Here is a 22,128-nt window from a genome sequence, read left to right as displayed (position 1 = left end):
TCTGTGCAAAAACTTTAGAGCTTGCTTTTTCCTTGTAACCGAATTTTGAATTGCTTAACGAGCGAAGCAAGCTTTCCATAGACCATTACCTGCAGATCATTGTTTTTCATTATCCAATGCTGCATCTCAACAAGCTTTCAATGTCCTTGGTTAGAATCCCCACTCTTTTCTACTTTACCATTCCTTTACCGCTCCCTGACCTTGCTTTTCTGCATGTCTACACTCACCTTTTCTGCAAAGCCTAGGCCAAATGCTAATCTCCATGGACCTACGTTAGTCTAATTACAACATCTGAGTGCACGTAACATTTTGTTTTTCATTTTTAGACTCCATTCACTTCTTTCTGTGTAGTTTTTCTGTGCATATATTAGCTTTTCAACTTTATTTATTGCACATGTTTTTTGGTTCATAAGGACATAGTTAAACTAGTAAAACTAGTTAATTTAGTAAAATCTGTTCTCACAAAGCATATCATCAGTAATTTATGGACTGAAAAACAAATCTGTTTGTGAATCTGGCCTTGGCTGCCTATAGGCTGTGCGCATTTAGACATGATGCTTAACCTCTTGTGCCTTCATTTCCCTTGAAAAATTGACAGAAATGATATTTAGTATTGCTGAAGAATTAGTGAGATAGTTTTATAAATAGCACATTATTTATTTATACAAATTATCTGCTATAACATCAAATGTTATGGTTTAGCTGAAACAGATTGTTTTCCCTACTAGGGTTCAGTTGAGGACAGCAGTTGTTGGCTGAAGAGAAAGTTCTGAATATTTCAGTACAGGGTTTCCTTTGCCAAGATAGCTCCAGTTGTCCAGATAACAAACATGAAGTGAGATGAGATGAAGTGAGATCCTAGGTTCCTCTCCGATCTGTCACATTGGCCAACATTTAGTCCTGTAACCACATTTAGCTGCAAAGGAGTCTAGATGGTTAAGTCTCAGCTGTGTGCTCTATTCAAACTCAGGGGTTGGGTCCTTTTGCCAAGGAGGGAAGACAACAATGAGCCCAAATAGCACTCCTACCAAAACCAGTATTCTGAGCCTAAAAGACTGTAACCCAAAGCCAAATGAGATGAATACTCAAAAACAAGGGCCTTGTTAAACCTGATGGCCCATTTGATCTCTCCAGTGAAACGTGTCTATCTATGCTACACATGCTTCCCTAGTAGCTCAGCTGGTAAAGAATCTGCCTGCAATGCAGGAGACCCTGGTTCAATTCCTGGGTTGGAAAGATCTGCTGGAGAAGGCATAGGCTACCCATGCCAGTATTCTTGGGCTTCCCTGATGCCTCAGCTGGTAAAGAATCTGCCTGCAATGTGGGAGACCTGGGTTTGATCCCTGAGTTGAGAAGATCCCCTGGAGAAGGGAAAGGCTACACACTTCAGTATTCTGGCTTGGAGAATACTGTATAGTCCATGGGGTCACAAAGAACTAGACACGACTGAGCGACTTTCACTTTCATGCTACACATACCCTTTCCCTCAAATTCTTACAACTCTTTAAAGATAGGGAATTTGCTACATAACTTATTTAGCTGGCAGTGTATTCTCTCATCTGCTTTACTTTCTTTTATTATTTTTTATTTTAAATTTATTGGAATATAGTTGCTTTACAATGTTGTATTAGTTTTTAGTGTACAGCAAAGTGAATCAACCATACATATACCTATGTCGTTTGGTTGCATCCAGCTTTTTGTGACCCCCTGGAGTGCAGCATGCCACACTTCCCTGTCCTTCAGTATTTCTCAGAGCTTGCTCAAATTCATGTCCATTGAGTCAATGGTACTGTCCAACCATCTCATCCTCCTGCCCTCAATCTTTCCCAGCATCAGGGTCTTTTCCAGTGAGTCAGCTCTTCACATCAGGTGGCCAAAGTATTGGAGCTTCAGCATCAGTCCTTACAATGAATAGTCAGGGTTTTCATTTCCTTTTAGGACTGACTGGTTTGATCTCCTTGTAGTCCAACAGACTGTCAAGAGTCTTCTCCGGGAGCACAGTTCGAATGCACCCCCTCTTTTTTGGATTTCTTTCTGATTTAGGGCTTCCCTGGTACTCAGACTTTAAAAAATCTGCCTGCAATGTGGGAGATCTTGGTTCGATCCCTGGGTCAGTAAGAACCCCTGGAGAAGGGAATGGTACCCACTGTAGTATTCTTGTCTGGAGATTTCCATGGATAGAGAACCCTGGTGAGCTACAGTCCATAGGGTTGCAAAGAGCTGGACACGACTGAGTAACTAACACTTTTACTTTCATTAGGTCATCACAGAGCATTGAGTAGAGTTCCCTGGGTTACACAGCATCATCTCATTGGCTGTCTATTTTATGTGTGTGCCTAGTCGCTCAGTTGTGTCCAGCTGTTTGCGACCCCATGGACTGTAGCCTGCCAGGCTCCTCTGTCCATGGGGATTCTCCAGGCAAGAATACTGGGGTGGGTTGCCATGCCCTCCTCCAGAGGATATTCCCAACCCAGGGATCAAACCCAGTTCTCCCACATTGCAGGTGGATTTTTCACCTGTCTGAGACCATCTGAGCCACCAGGAAAGCCCATGTATTTTATACATAGTATCAATAATATATACATGTCAGTCTCAGTCTCCCAATTCATCCCATTCCTGTACCCCCAGTTGGTATCCATAGGTTTCTTCTCTACCTCTGTGACTGTATTTCTGCTTTGTAAGTAAGATCATCTATAGCATTTTTTTTTCAGATTCTACATATATGTGTTAGTATATGATATTTTTTTCTCTTTCTGACTTACTTCACTGTATATGACAGTCTCTAGGTCCATCTACGTGTCTATAAATGATCCATTTCTTTCCTTTATATGGCTGAGTAATATACCATTCTAGGGCTTCCTAGGTGGTGCAGTGGTAAAGAATCCACCTGCCAGTGCGGGAGATACAAGAGATGTGGATTTGATCTCTGGGTTAGGAAGATCTCCTGGAGAAGGAAATGGCAACCTGTTTCAGTATTCTTGCCTGGGAAATCTCATAGACAGAGGAGACTATCCATGGGGTTCCAAAGAGTTGGACATGACTGAGCGACTAAGCACACACACACACCCACACACTCAAATATTCCATTGTATGTGTACCACATCTTTTTTATTCATTCCTCTGCTGATGGACACTTAGGTTGTTTCCATGTCCTGGCTATTATAAATAGAGCCTTCTCCACTAGATTAAACAAAGAAAAATCACAACACAAGGGTATCCCATAAATTTCACTTGTTTAAATGTGACTCTGGAGAATGTGCAGTTAAAGATAATGAACATGTTATGTTTGTATCAAGGTTATGGTAGAAGCCTTTGGTTGCTAAAAAAAAAAAAGCCCAATTTGTCTTTTAGCTAATTTTTCAGTTCTTTGTAATTAGGATATTTCTTCTGCTTTCACCATTGGGCAGCTATGGAAGGAAAATAGATCAATGAGAATGACCTTACATCTTTATTATTGACTCTACAGTTTTCCAGTAATAGGAGCTTTTTGGAATTATATGATGTCCTCTATGGATGACAATGTATGAATGTTACTACATTTCCTTGTGTGACAGTGTGCTATTTCCTGGCAGTGCTGAGGGTCACGTAGCATACAATGATAAATAAAGAAACATCCTGTGCATTCTTAGATCTTCACATTTTTATTTTGAAACATAGAATTTCATATTGGTTAACACCTACTTTTAAACAAAATGATGCATTAATTAAATGCCTTGTCATAACTGTTATAAGCTCTGTTAGAAAAATAAACATCTCACAACAAACTACAGTATCAGCTTTTTAATAAATACATAAACCAAAGTTAGTAGTCAATCAGAATTATATGAACAGGCTCATAGTATCTAAGTGAAATTATTGTATCCCCAATTTTCTATGTCATTTAAGGCAATTTAAATTTCTGTATAATTCAAAGTCAGAAATAGTAAGAAACTTGTTTAATGAGAATTTCTTTCTTAGAACTATTTTGATTTCAAATACTTTAATTTAAAAATACACTCTATATTAAAATGTTTTCTACAGAGGCAGGAGTTGTTAAATGAAACACATAGGTATATTACTGATAATTTAAAAACATTACTAATTTTTTGCAGATTTAAAAAACTTTAATGAAGTAACTGGTAAATGTAAAATAGTTTTAAACTTATGTTAAATATATACAAAATGAATTTCTATATTAATATGTGCAAATTTATATTTTATTATAATTTAGAATTAAAATATTTTATATTCAGTATTTTAAAGAAAATCTATGTGCCATATTTGTCATTGTATGGAGTTGTTATCAAAATCACATTTATCTGTGGTACAGTGTAAAGTTGGTAAAGACTTTTTTACACAAATCATACATTTCCATCCTTGATGACTGCAGTTTTTTTTTTTTAATTGTTGAATAGATGATTTTAACTGAAATAGGCTGTGGAGCTTAGAAACCTGATTAATAGAGATAGTTTATGAAGATAAATTTTTGTGGGAAAGTAATCCAGGTAGATAAAGGAGTAGTGTTGTTACTCTCAGGTATTTCATTGACAGCTGCCCAGATAGCTGAACAATTGTTTCATGTAAGTCAAATAATTTAAATATGCAGTTTTATGAGTCATTACATGGGCTTAAGGTGAATTTATGAAAGCCAAAGAGAAAAATCAAACAAAAGAACAGAAAGGATATAGAAAAATAAAAATGTAAGAGGACTTTAAGGGAAAATTTCCTTACAACACTGATTGGTTGTATGATACTTTTCTCCTGTCATTGACATAAGACACATAAAATGGTTCAATCTTAAAATTGCAAAAATTTAAATCTAAATGTGATGATTTTATGTAATATGTTTCCAGTTAATTCTGTTTAAGAGTGAGATGATCACATGAAAGTATTCTTTAGAGAGTAATAGAAAGAATAAACATTTGTTAACAAACCTGGGAGAAACTCAGTCATTCTTGTCAGTTAGGTTAGGGTTTGCTGAAGCGTAAACAGAAGGTTGAAAGAGCTTTTATAACTTAAAGGTCTGCAGGATCTAAACTCATAATCAGATGGTTAGGCTCCATGTTAAGTGGTAATGTGATTCAGATGTACTGAAAACTGACTTCATGTGTTATTGTACGTGTGTTCTTAAATATTTATATAGAAATGAATGTCTCTATACCCGTGAACATTTAGTTAAAGATGAATTAGTGTAATATTTATTTAAGTAAAATTATAAAAACTGCATCTTAGAGGCCAATAATCACAAGATATATTTCAGAGATGTTAAATTGAAAAGTAGATATCTCAGACTTAATGAAATATGAACATGTATAACCCATAATTAATTGGCCATTGAAGAATTATAAGAAAAAAGGGGAATGATCTGAAAGAATTCTAGTTTCATATTTATTTGAAAATATGTCTCAGCTTGCATTGCATTAAGTGGAGTTCTTAAGGTCAGTATAAATAATGGTAGTTGTAAATTAAATGTTAAGAGTAAATAAAACAATATAATATGCACAAGATTGAACTTCCAAGTACCTGTATTACATTAGATACTTTTATTAAAATATATGGATCTCAAATCCCTTAAAATTGAAATAAGCTTGAACAGTTGTAAACATTTAAAATTCTCAGTTTTTAATGGGTCTTTGTTTAGGTACATAGATTCAAATGACTTTTAAAATCATTAAGAGATATTTGGAAATGAAGAACTTCATTATATTATTATAGGCAGTTATTTTTCACAATTAGGCTAATTGAACTTGAAGTTTGGGGGCAATCTCTTAGGAAAAGTGAGTAGAAAAAAAATAGGGGTAAGAAAAGGAAGGAAAAGCCATTGAGTTTAACTTATTATAAAGGTATCATAAGGAATATAATTCTATGGAGAAAAATTTTCATAATCCATCATAATTATATTTCAACATTGTATGGATGTCCATTGTCATGCATAAGAATATCTTCAATAGTGATTAAGTGTATATTCAAAATGTTTGAAATTTATTCTTTAGTGGAGTATTGCATCTGATGCATCCACTAATTTTAATTTTGACTTTTTGATAAATTTGCCTCTAGAGAAATCTATTCTATGTAATCTTAGATTTTTGTATTTGTTCAAATCAAACTAAATTGAACGTTTAGGACATAATCAGAGTTTTAGTGAATTTTTGAGTCTTTCAGAGAATGTCTGTACATAAATATTAATAAATTAAAAAAAGATGCTTATAAATCCACACATATTGCAGTATAAAGATATCCCCAGAGAAGTAAAATTCATACAGTTATATTGTAGTGTATATATGGCCTATTTCTAAATCATGACGTACTTTAGGGCACAGAAATGCTGTCGTACCAAAAGAGTTGTTCAAGTTCTTAACTTCGTTAACCATTTAAAGTTTCACTACTTGTGTTTAATATCAGTGAATCTCAAAACGCTCCTGTGGTCATATTAGTTGAAATAGGCTTTGTTTACATAAATTATTTAATCTAAGAATACCCTGTTTTCCCTTAACTTTTCATTAATTCTAACTAATCAAATATTAATTATCTTCTCACAAGGAAAATATCAATTATTCAAGTAAACATAAGCTCTAAAATCTTTAAGAATTAGATCTTTAAATAAAAAAGGAAAGCACAAGACATCACAAGCATAACTGCCTATCAGGAAGCTTGTCCCTTCCTATGAGAAGAGACTTGTTTCATTATAAATTAGTGCAAACTAATGAGAGTGTCCAAATATCCATCCCTTTATTTTAAGGATTTCATTTTATTATCCTCTTTTGGATAATTCGGCCCACATAGACATTAGTTAATGAACCTTGTAATGTTTTAAAAATTTTAAATGTGTCAAAGTTTTCAGTATTTCAATGAATGGATATTTTCCACTTTTTCCTTTGGGGGCTGACAGGTATTCATTTATTTCCTTTTTTAAAAGAATGTAATGTGTGACAGGCAAGCTGCTAAAACAATTATTATGTTATCCTTGGTGATCAAAGGTATTTTACATAAGTGAGTCACAATACTGAATTATGTCAGTGCCGCTGATCACTCATTTGGGGAAGGAAATACTGCTCAATTTAGCATCGTAATTGCCTGGCTTCAGGGGATGGCTGATGGAACTACTGTGTCTTTTGGTTCTAGAACAACTTATTATACATTTTTGAATCTTCTTTAGGGTGGATGGGATATAGTCTTCATTGAAATGTAGATATCTGGCACTTTGATTAACTCAAGTGCTGGAAGACAGAAAATTGGGGAAGCTGATTGTAAGAGGACATTTAAAAGGAATTTAAAATAACTTCCTTTGTTGTCATAGGCAAAGCTCTGTGCTGTACACAGGACTATTTGACTTCTAGCCAATAAAATCAGAGTGAATAACTCTGTAAGGATATGGTAGTTGTGATGAAGTTCCTGTTAGGGAAGATAAAAGTTCATCACCTCTGTATCAAGCTCTTGGACTGAGCACTGCACGACCCCAGGGCAAATGCTGTTCACACAGCCTGTGTGAATAGACTTCTCTCTGCTGCTGCTAAGTCGCTTCAGTCATGTCCGATTCTGTGCTACCCCATAGATGGCAGCCCACCAGGCTCCCCCGTCCCTGGGAGTCTCCAGGCAAGAAAACTGGAGTGGGTTGCCATTTCCTTCTCCAATGCATAAAGTGAAAAGTGAAAGTGAAGTCGCCCAGTCGTGTCTGACTCTTCGCAACACCATGGACTGCAGCCTTCCAGGCTCCTCCGTCCATGGAATTTTCCAGGCAAGAGTACTGGAGTGGGGTGCCATTGCCTTCTCCGCTAGTTAGGCCATTTTGCAGTCTCTTAGAAGCTGATTAGCAGAAAGTCTGGACGCCAACCATGGACAATTCGGTTTGAATTACTTTTTTCTGCTTTGTTTTAGAATTCTCATGCTCATTCACTTAAGACTTCAGTAAATCACATTTAAAAATACTTGCCAATTGACTATTTTAAAGATTCAAGAGGTAGTATGACATTGTTCAGTGAGCACTGGCCTGGCAATAAAATAGTTCTCTTTGAGTGCTGCCACTTGGTCACTGAGGGGTTTTTGAAAAATTTGAACTTTCTGAGCCTCAGTTCCCCTGAATAACCACAAGGGTGAATTAGCTTATTTCTAAAGATACTGTCTATTCTTCTCTAATTGTGTATTTTTAGAATTCTGGTGAGTTGGATTGAGGGGATTCAGGGAAAGAATATCCTTAGACTGCTTCAAAGGGCAAAAATAATATAGCTTAATTTAGTTTTAATTTGAAAAATATTACTATCTGCTTTGAATAAACATTGGAGAAATCACATTCAAAACTGTGGCACTTTGCTTGAGGCAGAGTTTCTAAATATTTTGTGAATTTCAACTTGATGATTAGACAAATGAAGTGGTAAAATAATCCATCCAGTTTACCAGGTAAGAAGATCTAAAACTCTGCATCAGCAAACAATGAAGCTGTTCAGATTTTGATGTTACTTGAAGTGTCCCTTATTAAACATTGAACTTTGAAAAATATTGTAATAAAGTGACATTGTATTATTATTAGTTTTTTATGGCAGTAGTAACTTAGCACTTATTAATCCAGTCATCTGTGACATATATAAACTTATCCTGTAAGAAAGAAAACCAAAATATAAAGGCAAAGAGGAAAGAATGTTAGAATTAGTATCCATCTTGTCAAAGAAAACAAACACACATGCATAAAACTACTATTTCAAAAGCAATATCCCTCAAGATTAAGGTTTTATCTGTTTATCTCTTGAACGAATGAAACACTAATCATTTATTCATCTGTCTGGTCTTGTCTGTTCACTGCCGCCAGTTGTTGAAGTGCTTGGCAACATTAGTATAACTGCATTATTCGCTTGTCTGCATGTTTGGTGCAGGGATTACGGTAGCCTTGTAGTGACACAATGCCAAAACTATCTCACAGCGTTGTCTCTCTGGGAAGTGTACAAATGGCGGGTACCTGTAAAGTGTAGTCAGTGCTCTTCAGATAATCTACATTCTATGCTGATCTAAATAAGTTATATATTACAGTAAAGTGCTACAATGACACTAGTATCAAACAGTAGTAAGACACATTTTTCTCTGAAAATTTCAGCAGCAGTGTGAGTCACATGATGATGAGGATGCTTGTCAGTCTTCATTCGAGTAGACAACCAGCAACTGGCATGATCTAGCAAGTTTGTCTCCTCCTGTGACTTCTAAAATAATAAATTTTAGGAGCAATTATTTAAAATCCAGTTTCCCATAAGGTACTTTTCTTTTTTTTTTTTTTTTTTTTTATCATTTTAGAAGTTGCACCTGAAAGTTTCATGAGCATTTAATTTGCTAATGTCCATTTTTATTTCTTCAGGTTTTTCACGTCGGTAGGTTACTGCTCTTGTGCAAACGCTTTGCAGAATCAACTTATCCTTGATAAGGAAGAAATATTATCATTAATTAAGAGCCTAAATATTGAAAGTAGACAATAACACACTGATAGTAATTCATTTTTAGAATTCACTGACCTTTTTTGAGGCTGACACCCTGTAATCTGCCGAGGACTTAATTTTATTATTATTCCATTGTAGTATCACCTGTCTAATGATCAGGACTTTAAGCAACCCAATCAAGAATGTGACTATGAAAATGATGAAAAATATTCTCAAGTAGCTTGGACTAGAGAGGCATTCTGTAAAGAAGAAAATAAATACATGGTTTAAAAAACTGGAATGAGTAAATCAAAGGATTCTAACAGTAATATTAGAAATAAATAATGTTTATCATCTCAATTAATAGGATCAGAGATATTTGCAAATCTACATTTTCAAAACGAAGGACTTCCATTGTTGTTGATTCAAAAGTAAACTAATTATTATTACACATTTATTATTCAAGTATTTTTAACAAAAAACTCTCCTTCAGAGAATAGCCACAATTAAGGTATTCAATAAGATTATTTCTTTTCAGCTTGATTCTTGTACTAACTAGAATATTTCCAAATCCTTAACTAAATGTGATTTCAACCACGACAGAGAGAAGGACAGTTTTTGTGGTATGATGTGGATCACTAAGTGGAAAATAGGATATAAGAATTATTTAACAGCTCTGTGCATTAACATATGTTTTTCTTGTTATGCTTACTCCTCATTTGTTACACATCAGTAATGGAAAATAAAGTAAACATCTGCAGAAGCTAAAATTAGTACTACTCTACTAGATGAATAAATATTTCCTTTGAAACTGTAGTGTAAGTTTTCATTATTATTACACATAGCTTCTCCAGGAAATGGGAGTGTACAATTTGGGACAATACCCAAATCTCTTTCCTCAATTTTTATTAATTAATTTTTTACTTGTCTTTTAACTAAATCTATCATATTCTGCTTCTAAAAATACCACTTTTTGTTTTTTAAGAGCAGATAATTACTAGCTGGAAAAGGAAATGCTGTATCAAGAGGGGCAGGCTAGGTCCCTGTTTTAGCACTAGACCTTTGGCAAGCTCTAGTTGGAAAGTCTACAGCCTCTGTGGCTGCCAGAGGTATTACCCTAATCTAAGAGGAACATGGTTGCATAATACACAAGTATTCCACAGAACTCATCAGCTGCCCCACACTCACAGAGTTACCTCCCAGCCTAAAGTGCCATGTGCTTTTCTGCACATTCTCCAGACTTTGGGGACTTCATCTAACTGTCTGAAAGTCTCCTTGAGAAGGCGTTTCGGGAGGGGACCTAACAAGACTTAGAAAAGCAGTCACCCAGTCATGAGTGATTTCTGTTTGAATTCCCCCGAATGACCAAGCATGCTCTTAAACAGCCAAGAATTCAGTAAAAAGGGCAAGGGCTCATCTCCAAGTGGGAAGACTTAGAGCCAGTTTTTTTTTTTTTCATCATAATGTTAAGGTTCCTTGAAAGAAATGCTAAAAGGAGGCTGGAGGACAACTAACTGGAGTAGAAGCACCAAATCCAAGTGTGAGTCCCCCTGTGTTATGGTCTCATACATAGAGAGAATCCAAGATGCTCTATTAAAAGGTGTTACCTTTGGTAGTGCCCAGGTTCGTGACATGCACGCCTTTCATTTCCCTTGGCCGGCTTAGAATAGTAATCAGCTAAGGGGGCGCGTGGCTTGATCTCACTTTCTGGCTTCTTTCCTAGTAGGAGTTTAGCCAGGAAAAGCAAAATAACCCTTTAAGTGTGATCAAGTGGATAGATAATAGAGGTGGTTAACAAATGCCCTTTTTCCTCTCCTTGCACAAGAGTTGTGAAGGGGAGGGGAGCCCTCTAGCTATTAATACCAATATATTTTATAAATATTTTTAATGGTTTAGGATGGAAGACATTTTCAGGATTCAAATCTGTATGCATTTAAAAATTTTTAATTTTGGAGAACCAAAAATTTAGCTCCAGCCATGCCTCTTTTCTTAGTTTAGGTCAAGCAAGGGATTTTCCTAAGGAGCTTTAAGGGAATACATTTTGTTAGCCACACTTAGGTCAAAATAGGTTTATTTACTTAACATAATAAATTACATGTTGACAATCAGTGCTCTATTTATTAGAAAAGGCACTTGGCTTTTGGGTGTGATTGTTGCAGCCCCATCTGGCAGCACATGGGCTCTTTTCAAATCTAAATGTATTATGGGCTAAGGTTAGTATGGACATGAGGGGAGAGGAAACAAAACTCTGGAGAAAGTTTATTCTTCTGTGCAATCTCTCTAAGACCTAGAATTATTCTTACAGGTTGGAAGAGAGACCAGAAATAATAGTAGCAGTAGGAATGTTCTCAATGTATACATAATTTCAGGCTTCATTTCGAATTCTTATATAGTTTAACATCTTAAACCTGAACAAAAGGAGGGCACTGGCATTTGGGTTCTAGTTAACTTTTGTCCAAAATGGTCTTTGAATGCAGAGTTCACATGTTTCTTTCATTCATATATCATCGTTTAATTTTTTTAATGTTCACTGGCTTAATTCACACAACTCTTTGAGGTTGATATTATTTTCATTTTATAGATGAGAAAACTGAGGCTCAGGGAAATTTTGTAAGATGGTTAATACTGCTTAGCTACTATTAAGAGTATCAATAAACATGCTTAAGCTAAGTTCTTCAGACTAAAATTTCCATACCATTTCCATTGTGCCATCTTTATATTTATTCACCCTGGAAAAAAAGCTGTGCTCTGCTCTGTTGTGTCTGACTCTCTGCAGCCCCATGGATTGTAGCCTACCAGGCTCCTCTGTCCATGGAATTTTCCAGGAAAGAATACTGGAGCAGGTTGCCATTTCTTACTCCAGGGGATCTTCCCAACCCAGGGATGGAACCCATATCTCTTGCATCTCCTGCACTGGCAGGAAGATTCTTTACCACTAGGGCCACCTGGGAAGCTCTCATTCAACTCTAGATTATATTTGCATCAGAATGAAAATTATTGCCTTTTGAAGGAAGGAACTGCCTTTTGAAGTTATATACTTCTCAAAAGCAGATCATTACTACCTAGAATTTTTTTTTTTTTTTTTTGCATCACCTGAAACATGAAAGTAAATGTTAGTTTCACATGAGGAAGCTTATGACTGGATGCAGGTTTGGGTTGTGAAGGATAATTATGGCTCCATAGACCGGAGAGTAGATGCTTTTGAACTGTGGTGTTGGAGAAGACTCTTGAGAGTCCCATGGACTGCAAGGAGATCCAACCAGTCCATTCTGAAGAGATCAGTCCTGGGTGTTCTTTGGAAGGAATGATGCTAAAGCTGAAACTCCAGTACTTTGGCCACCTCATGCGAAGAGTTGACTCATTGGAAAAGACTCTGATGCTGGGAGGGATTGGGGGCAGGAGGAGAAGGGGATGACAGAGGATGAAATGGCTGGATGGCATCACTGACTCGATGGACGTGAGTCTGAGTGAACTCTGGGAGTTGGTGATGGACAGGGAGGCCTGGTGTGCTGCAATTCATGGGGTCTCAAAGAGTTGGACACGACTGAGTGACTGAACTGAACTGAACTGAGACCTTGTCTTTAAAAGTGAAATGGACTCTACATAGGAAACGCCTATTCTTGGCTCATGAGGTCTCTCAAGAAAATCTGTTTGGTGTAATTCCATGGAGTTGCATAGCATGTGAATTTAGCTGGGTAATTGAGATGAGAGATCGAACAGTTTAGTCATACCATGGCAAATATCCTCAAATGGTTTTATAGAGTACCATTTCTGGGAGACTGTAAACATTGAAGCAGTTATTTCTTTTTTTTAGGATGGTTGAGCTTTTTGGGAGAACATGGTTCTCTACAGATACTCTTCAGGACTTTATTAAACTTTTGTTTACCTGATGTTTGGTCCACATAATGCTGTTCTTTGAGAGCACATGAAGTTTTACACCGATCAAGTATAGCTTGAGACAGATTTCAGGACTTTGATTATTAAACTTTTGTTTACCTGATGTTTGGTCCACATAATGCTGTTCTTTGAGAGCACATGAAGTTTTACACCGATCAAGTATAGCTTGAGACAGATTGTGAGGGTGAAGGCATTGCACACAATTCCTATAAGGGGAAATAGAAGTGAAAACGTTTAATTCTTTAAAAGGTTGTAGCTTGTAGTATTTTCTGTAAACAATAAAATGACAAAATAGGGTACTTTTTTTAGGACAGCAGACTTGTTAAACTGGGAAAGAAACCTGTGACATTTATTTGTAATCTTGGCTGAATTTAATACCAAGCAAAATTACATTCTAGCCACTTAAAATACTGTCATGTATAAAATCAACATAATGATATTTTTTGTATTGAAAATAAAATTTATAGGAAAAGAATAAGATAGTCTTACTATAAAATCAAAAACAAAACCAGCTAGCACAGCTGTTTTAGAAGATGAATATTATGATACTACTAGAAAAATTTTGCAATGAATATGCAGTTCAAATTTTGATTGAGTTGACTAGAAATACCTCCATCATTATCTTCCTAATGAGTTACATAACCTCTTATGCATAATTGTGAAAACTGGAGAATATCTTTTAAAAAATGAATAAAACAAATTGTAAGCCATAGTTATATTTTGAGTAGTTGTCTTTGAGCAGTTAATTACTGGCACAAAACAACAATGCTGCCATTATTTAATGTAACCTTTTACTTATCCATCACTTCTTTCAGAGTGCTTCATAGCTACTACTCTTTTATCTTTAAAAGAATAAAAATAAAACAATAATAACAGTTAACATTTATTCTATGATTACTGTGCACCAAGTACAAAAGTTTAGGGCTTTTTTGCATGAACATCTAATTTAATTATTTCACAGAATTATAGCACAGTATTATTATTATCTGCATTTTTGATATCATGAAACTAAGGTGCAGAGAATTTAAACAATTTTGTCCTAGATCAAAAAGCTAATTAATAGTAAGCTGGGAAGCAGCCAGCTCCTAAATCATAACATACATCTTAAACTTACACAAGATTATACATCAATTACATCTCAAGAAAGTTGGGGGGACAGCCCCACTGAATCTTTATTAACACTGAATATTATTCTTTAAAAAAAAAAACCTTTCAAAAAAGGCAGTGAATACCTAGATAAATTCTCATGCATGATCCAAGATTGGAGTCTAAGTCTTCTAATTCCTAAATTCCTCATTCCGTTCTTTTTTAGCATGATGATAATTTGTCTGGAGAAGATCCAGCAACTTTTTGGTTAAGGTAGGCAAAATAGCAAAGATTCAACATGGCTAAATGAAGGACTGCTTTACATAGGTTTGGAACCAGAAAACACATACCAGTTTTCACTGCAGCCTGTGTGACATGTGGGACAGTGTTCACAGAAACGGCCGATGCTCCTGGGATCAGTGCACTCACACCTGCCACATACACATGTGCCTCTCCCACTACACACTTGGCCCTTTGGACTGACACAGAGCTGGGCAGATGCAGATGGGCACTGGCAGCGATCCCCTTCCCAGCCCCTGAAGCACTGGCATCTGCCCGCCTCACACTCTCCATGCCCTGCAACAAAGATACTCCGAGATCTAAGTTACCGAGATCACTGACTTTGTGAAGCATTTCCAAACATGAATTTCCCTTCCATCCCATGGAAACACACTGACAGTCAAGTGAATGGAAGCAGCATCATTTCCTATTTGTCTGACATAAACAATCCCAGGACTTAGGACTGACTATTTTTAAAGCTGTCCTAGTGTAGATAATCTCCCCATGCTAATCTATTGTGCTGGCAGTTGTGAAATCTGCCCTGCTGCAGTGGCTGCCCAGCTACTTGAAGCTCACCGTATATTCAGTTCTAAAGTAAAAGGACACAGATATAAAGAAGTAACAGAGGCTGAAGTAATGTTGTCTGATTTGAAATTTGAAAGAAAGGAGTATTTTATGAATAGCTTCCATAATTTTCTCTCCTAGTCGCTCATTATTGCTAAGGGCCTGGGATAACTTTGAATGTCCATTGGGCAAACTCTTCTAAGAGCTTCAGTTCTGCTAGTGCCTTGATTAAAGATGAGATCTCCAGGGAAGTTGAAGTAATCCTTTCACATCTTCAGCACATTATGTAGCAGGTTAGTGGTGCATGTCTTAATAAGGTATGTTGTGAAATGTAATTAGGTGGTAAATGAGAGAAAGCAAGAGAGAAATCAGGGTGGTGTGTTTGTGCATGTTGGAGTTGAGGAAGAACACTGATTATACTTAGTTAAGTGGGTTTTAGCCTGTAGAAAGTAGCCAAAATTTAATATGCTAATGTGAACTAGAAATTTTCAAGAGAGGGTACATTTTCAGGGCTGTATAATGTTTTTCAAGTTTATCTGACCAAAGACTTTTCCTTCCTTCCTTTTTTCCTTCCTTTCTTCTCCCTCCCTCCTCCTTCCCTTCCTTTTCTTTGTTCCCTCATTTCTGGCTTATGCCCTCTCTCCTTTTATTGTGGAGCATCTCACAGTGTAACTGTTCCATAGCCTCTACTGTTGGATCAGCTCAATTTGTTAACTGTAAAATTAATGATATCCAGGCCAAGCAAATGCCTGCCAGACTCAATTTTCTATATATGGGCTACATGCCTAATACTAGCCCGCTGATCTGTGAACATGTGTTATTATTTTCAAAGGACCTTAGTGAAGAAAATACTTGTCAGCCTACAGTTTCTGGTTATAATTTATATACAAATAATTCAAAGCAGATTCTCAATTTCCTCTGTAACAGTAGTTATCATAGTCATGTAGAAGGACCAATACATTGATTTTTAATATTTTACTGTTAACAGAGACTGGGATTCTCAGTGTCTCAATATTTCAGACTTCATTGAGAGCTTGACAGCTATAGAAAATGATGACCTCAGAATTCTTTCTCTTCCCTGTCCCAATCAGTTTTAGCACTGAAAAACTTAGACAATAATTGTGGGTTTATTTTAAAGTCATCTATAACCCTTTCTACCTAGATGCCAAGTACACTGAATAAATGTTTTAGAATATAAAATATTATGTGCATAAGATATAAAGGAAATTTTCCATCCCATGTTTATGTGAAATAGGGCACATTTTTTATTTATACAAGAATAAAAACTTATTTTGTGTATGTTTATTACTTTCTATAAGCTTACTACAATGAAATATTTCATGTTATCAATAATTTAATATTTGCTTACCAAAATGCAAACATTAAAAAGGTACTTTAATAATAAATGGATTTAGTACACTACCATAGAAAAATTAATTAATTAAAAAAGTATTTTGCATTAATTTTCAAATGTTGCATATATTTTCTAGAATTTAACCTCTAGGTGGCAGTAAACTGAATTAGCCAAAACATACTTTTGATATTTTTTGTTTTAAATTATTTCATTTTAAATTTTGGTCTGTATGTGGCCTCTGAGACTTATCTTGATTTTTTATGAAACCTGTATTTTCTTGAAGAGTACTGTCCTTTGACAATTCTGTTGCTGGTATTCCAAAAATAAAGTAGACAGGTTTACATACTACAGATTTATAATGCCATCTCTAATAACACATTAAGAATTTTACAGTGAATTGAAAGTATATTTTTATAGCTAACTATCCTCTGAACAAGATGAGGGGAGTGACCATTTATGAGGATAAATCAGAGTCTTCTAGAAGAATACACAGATTATAGAAAATCTGTCAGACATTGTCAGTAATTTCCTTTTCTGGTATATGTCTTTACAAGGTCACGGCATTCTTGAAAATAATAACTAATTTTTGGTTTTAATTTTTAAGTATTTCCTGAACAAAATAATTTAAAATATAAATATCAGAATTATGTGCAGTATATTTGTGGCTATGTCCTAATTTCACAGACTTTGAAAGTTTAAATATCAGATTCAGATTCAGGGTTGGTAATTATAAAGGTGTGATTTAAAGATACTTTAACATATATGCTAGCTTAATAAATAACTGCATGTACATATTTATACTCACCAGCACACAGATTTCCATGATGATATGGACAAGAAAAGTCATCCTTTTCACAGTATTTTCCATACACTTTTCCAAACTTAATTTTGTGACATAAACATTTCCCACAAATGCAAACTCCTCTACCGCTGCAAACAGGTTGATCCTTGTGTGACTTGCAACTTTCAGAAGGAAATGTATCCTCATCAATATGACATTTATTCTCATCACACTGGAAGCACTTGGCATCTAGAAAAGTTTCTTCTACACACTTTCTTTTAGGTCCTCTGCTGTCATCACACTGACAGCTGCAGTTTCTGTGTATATGAATTTTAGTGGTTTCATTGAAACCAATAGGTTTGATGATTGCATAGCTCTTTCCTCCTGTGACATCACATTTTTCCATTGTAACTGTTACATTGAAAAGAACCTAAATTTGTGGGTGAGAGGGAAAAAAAATACATTTATATACTTTGATTGTTTTTATTACTAATATTATATATGTTAATGATATTTTAAGTTAATATTATACCATCTATAAGAAATTTATATTTATAAATTACACATGCATTCTTTTTTCATATGTAGACATAACATTACCTTTTAATTTCATTTTATTTCCTTATTAAGGAACTGGAGAGTTAAAGGATACAATGACTGAGACTTGCCTATCATACACCATTAAATGGACATGGATTCAAACCTATTTGAAAGGTATCTACTTCTAATCATTCATTTATATCCTCAGATGATTTCTTAGCAAACTTGAGAGAGAACAGACCATTTTCTAGATCCAGTCCTTAACTTGTGGAGTTATGGCAAATATTTGGCACTAGAGATAGATCAAATAAACTAAAGTCAAGGGCTTCTGCTCTACTGGTTTAAAACCCTGAAATGAACAATTGTCAAATGAACAATTTTTATTTTGTTTCTCTTTTCCTAGAGCCCAAGTAAAGTTTTGGAGTTAAATTTTAGTTTACACATAATGTTAAGAGGAAAATATGGGGCTTTCCCTGATGTTACTCAAGGGAAAAAGATTTAGGACTCTCAACTTTAAAGTCCTAAGATCTCAATACAAGGTCATACATTTTTCTCAGTGGAGATGTTAGTCTGCAACTAATGATCTGGCCTGGCAGGAATTGGTTTCCCCCATGAAACTACATAATTGCTTTCTCTTGCCAAATTCTTCTCAGTTTTTTCTCCACAACACAATTGGCTTAGTGTGTGTATTTATATTTGCTAACTCATCTTATAATCTTCAGGTAATTTGGCAAACAAGGTTTATAGTTTTCTTCCATGTTAGACTGAGATATATTACAATTTAAAAATAATTTGTGCTAAGCTTTTTGGTTGGGATGGAGATAGATTAGGTAAATAGATATGGATGGATATATATATATGTGTGTGTGTGTGTGTATATATATATATATATATATATGGAGAGAGAGAGATATATATGACTATATAGAGATTTCCTCTTTCTTATGTATATAGATTATCCATCCCAACCAAAAAGCCTAACATAAATACATATACACACAAGCACAAACACACACACACAATAAGAAAGATCTAAATTTAGGTTTATATGTTATCTATATCCATGCAGAATTAGAATTAGTCTCATAATATTAAAATCAGTACAATTGATGTCAGACTTGAAATGTTTTCTTCTCTTTAAAATATTAAGGAGTAACAGATTGTAAGATAATGTGGTCACTGCCAAAATTAAGTAGAGCAAAACTTGGGATTTCTATAATTAAGAGGTCAAATGACTCTTCTTGACAGTCAAACTGTTTATACCACTTGGTTGAAAATGAGGGGAAAAACGGATGTAGACAAAGAAAAAGAAGTAAGCTAAACCATTCTGCCAAAATTGATTTTGAAAGAAAGAGCTTATTCTAAGAGGGTAATCCTTTCTCAAAAAGTAATAACTGCATTATTTTTTTGTGAGCACAAAAGAAAAAGTTTCTCTATATTCAGTGTAAATAAAACATATTTTTTGTAAGCTGGTATAAAATGTCTTTTGGACAAAATTCAAGGAGTGATTATGGAGAAGCCAACAGAACTTGAATTTGAAATAATTAATTTCAAATATACAGTTTGTTGGAGCAACTATACTATCTGCAGATTCTAAACTTCCCAAGAGGGAAAAGTATATTCTAACTAGAAAGAAAGGAAGATTCTCTTTTATTCAATCTTATTAACAGAATAGTAGTATTTTTAATCTTTCAATAGCTCTTTCTGTATAGCATGATATTAAAATAATTAATAACATCATAGAACCTTGGAGATGGATGGAAGAGTGATTAGAATATTCTAGTTCAAGTTATTTATTTAAAAATGAAGCAACTGATGCCTCACTGAGGTAAATGACTCACTGAAAATCACTTTGTTCTACAAGAATTTCTTTTTAAAGTATATTTCTGTGTGTTTACTCTCTCTTGTGCAAATCCTGGGAGAATCCCTATCTTCCATGGTCCTATTTCCTCATGCTGCTATAATCTGAATCTCTTTTCCATATTTCATTCCTTTTTAGTTAAATGATGACACTTCTTTTTATTGTCCTTAACAAATTTCCCTACTTCCTAGATTGTTATATTGAGATAATATAAGTGTCCTGGGACAGTCACAAAGTGAAAGATTTTATAATTCTTAATCCTTATCAACAGCTCCATCACTCCCATTCTTCTGTATTGCTTTTACCCTCAGCTTTCACATTTACTCTGAGAATTTTCAGACTTGAAACAAAAAGGTATTAGCATCATATAAGAAGAGACACTTATTGTTCCAGGAGATGTGATTTCCTAACATATACTGGCTGTGTCATCAATAATAATAAAGTTATTATTATTAAATAAGTATTTAATATGATACATATTTATTTTAAAATAAGTACTAGAGAATTTGAGAGAACAGTCAGTGGAGTTACGACAAGTAGGAAATTTAGGAATAGACAATGAAAGTTACTTTGAAGTGTAAATGAGATTCTTAAGATCAGTAGTAAGCAAAGTTTTCAGAATGGTTTGAGTTTTCTGTGAGAAAGCATGCCAAACAAGTTAGTTTACTTTAAATCGGAAAAACGCACACCCACATACTTCATCATTGCTTGTCACATTTCCGCATCCGTCTGTGCCTGGCTTTCTGGTTCCATCTGGACAAATGGCAGTAATGTTAAAGTAGATGCCTTTTACCTGGTTTTCCACCTGAACTTTCACTTCTGAAATGAGTTTCTGCAGAGATGACATTTTTTAGTTGTATACTATAGCAGTTTCAAATGTAAGCAACTAAACAAAAGTCATGTTTATCATATCATTCTAGATTTAATTTTTTAACTAAATCAAAGAGTCTGCCTTTATAAAATCTTGATTAAAAATAGTATTTCCACATAATGACCTAGCTACATTTGAAATACATAAAAAAATACTAAAGGATTACATTATCTGTATTTAAACTGCTCTATTTTTTTCATGTATTTCCATGACTGCATTTTGATCACTTCAGAGACATTTCTCACTCAGCCTGTGTTACAAAAATAATCATTTTAATCCAATAATATTTATATTTTGTGATAAAATTTGAAGAAAGCATTGAGAATACATACACAATATGATACATCATAGCACATAAATCTTAACAGCTTAAAATCTGGAACATGCTTCTGACATGTACTGCTATTAAAGCAATATTTCAGTTTCAGATACTTAAGACTATCATGGAATCTAAAATGTCTTACTGACACAGAATTGAAAGGTAAATTTTGTGGAGGCCATTTCTATACTGTAGGTATAAGAAATACCTGCCAGTTATGGCCCTGTAAATTCTCCAAGAATGGCCTAGGATTTTTGCCAAATCCCTGGAGCTTGCTTATTGTTTCAGTTCTTAATACTGAAATAGGGCCTCTTACTGGGCAGAAAATCATTCACTCATTTATTCACTTATATATACAGTCATTCAAAAAACATGTATGTATTGCCAGTTATGCTGATTATGTGTATCAAGCACATCCTAATTTATTCCCATCTCAGTTCCAAAAGTTACAGCTATATTAAATATGTTCTGTAGATCTGTGTGAATTTCATCTGATAAAACTAAGAGTCTACCACATGCAAAAATCCTTAACTTATTTTTGTAAACAAAAGGAAAGGGAAAAGATGAAGTATGTAAGAAAAGAGAGTGAGCAACATGGTATGAAGGAAAAAGATATCCCCATGGCTTCTAATTCTTTACTTGAGTAATTTTTCTTTTTCAACTGTATAGACAACAAAGAGATTAATAACTGATCATGGAATTATGGTAGTAAATCTTTAGAGTAAGATACTTCCTCAAATTAGTAAATTCTATTTGAATTAGGTAAGACTATATCAGTCACATTTTTTATCAACCAGAGAATCCATACATTGTAATCACTTAATTAAACAGTTTCAGGAAAAAATAGAAAACTTCTCCTGCTCAGTCATGTCTGACTCTTTGTCACCCAATGGACTGTAGCCCACCAGGCTCCTCTGTCCATGGAGATTCTCCAGGCAAGAATACTGGAGTGGGTTGCCATTTCCTTCTCCAGAGGATCTTCCCAACCTAGGGATTGAACCTACATCTCTTGTGTTGCAGGTGGATTCTTTACCACTGAGCCACCTGGGGTTCCCAGGTGGATGGTATACTAATGGTATTGATATGGTGATGATTTGACAAATCAGAAGGAAATTCTGAATACCATCAGTGTTCTTTTTGCCCTTTTGAAATTCTGTTTCCCTTATAACCTTAAGCTAGTTATATCAGTGTTTTTTCAAGCA

General features: G+C 34.8%; 1 protein-coding gene across 1 annotated transcript in view; it reads right to left on the bottom strand.

The window, feature by feature from the left end:
• Nucleotides 1–3,625: 3,625 nt before the first annotated feature.
• ITGB8 (integrin subunit beta 8) overlaps nucleotides 3,626–22,128 on the bottom strand; it is a 103,203-nt gene continuing 84,700 nt past the window's right edge. Inside the window, exons 9-14 of the mRNA XM_055589952.1 lie at nucleotides 20,434–20,568; nucleotides 17,360–17,765; nucleotides 14,708–14,933; nucleotides 13,371–13,477; nucleotides 9,471–9,634; nucleotides 3,626–9,374 (exon numbers count right to left, since the gene is read on the bottom strand). Of these exons, the coding sequence (XP_055445927.1) occupies nucleotides 9,252–9,374; nucleotides 9,471–9,634; nucleotides 13,371–13,477; nucleotides 14,708–14,933; nucleotides 17,360–17,765; nucleotides 20,434–20,568 (1,161 nt within the window). The 3' untranslated portion in view covers nucleotides 3,626–9,251. The remainder of the gene's footprint in view (nucleotides 9,375–9,470; nucleotides 9,635–13,370; nucleotides 13,478–14,707; nucleotides 14,934–17,359; nucleotides 17,766–20,433; nucleotides 20,569–22,128) is intronic.

This window comes from Bubalus kerabau, chromosome 8 (assembly GCF_029407905.1).
Source record: "Bubalus kerabau isolate K-KA32 ecotype Philippines breed swamp buffalo chromosome 8, PCC_UOA_SB_1v2, whole genome shotgun sequence".
Taxonomy (NCBI): domain Eukaryota; kingdom Metazoa; phylum Chordata; class Mammalia; order Artiodactyla; family Bovidae; genus Bubalus; species Bubalus kerabau.
This window is presented reverse-complemented; position numbering and strand designations above follow the sequence as displayed.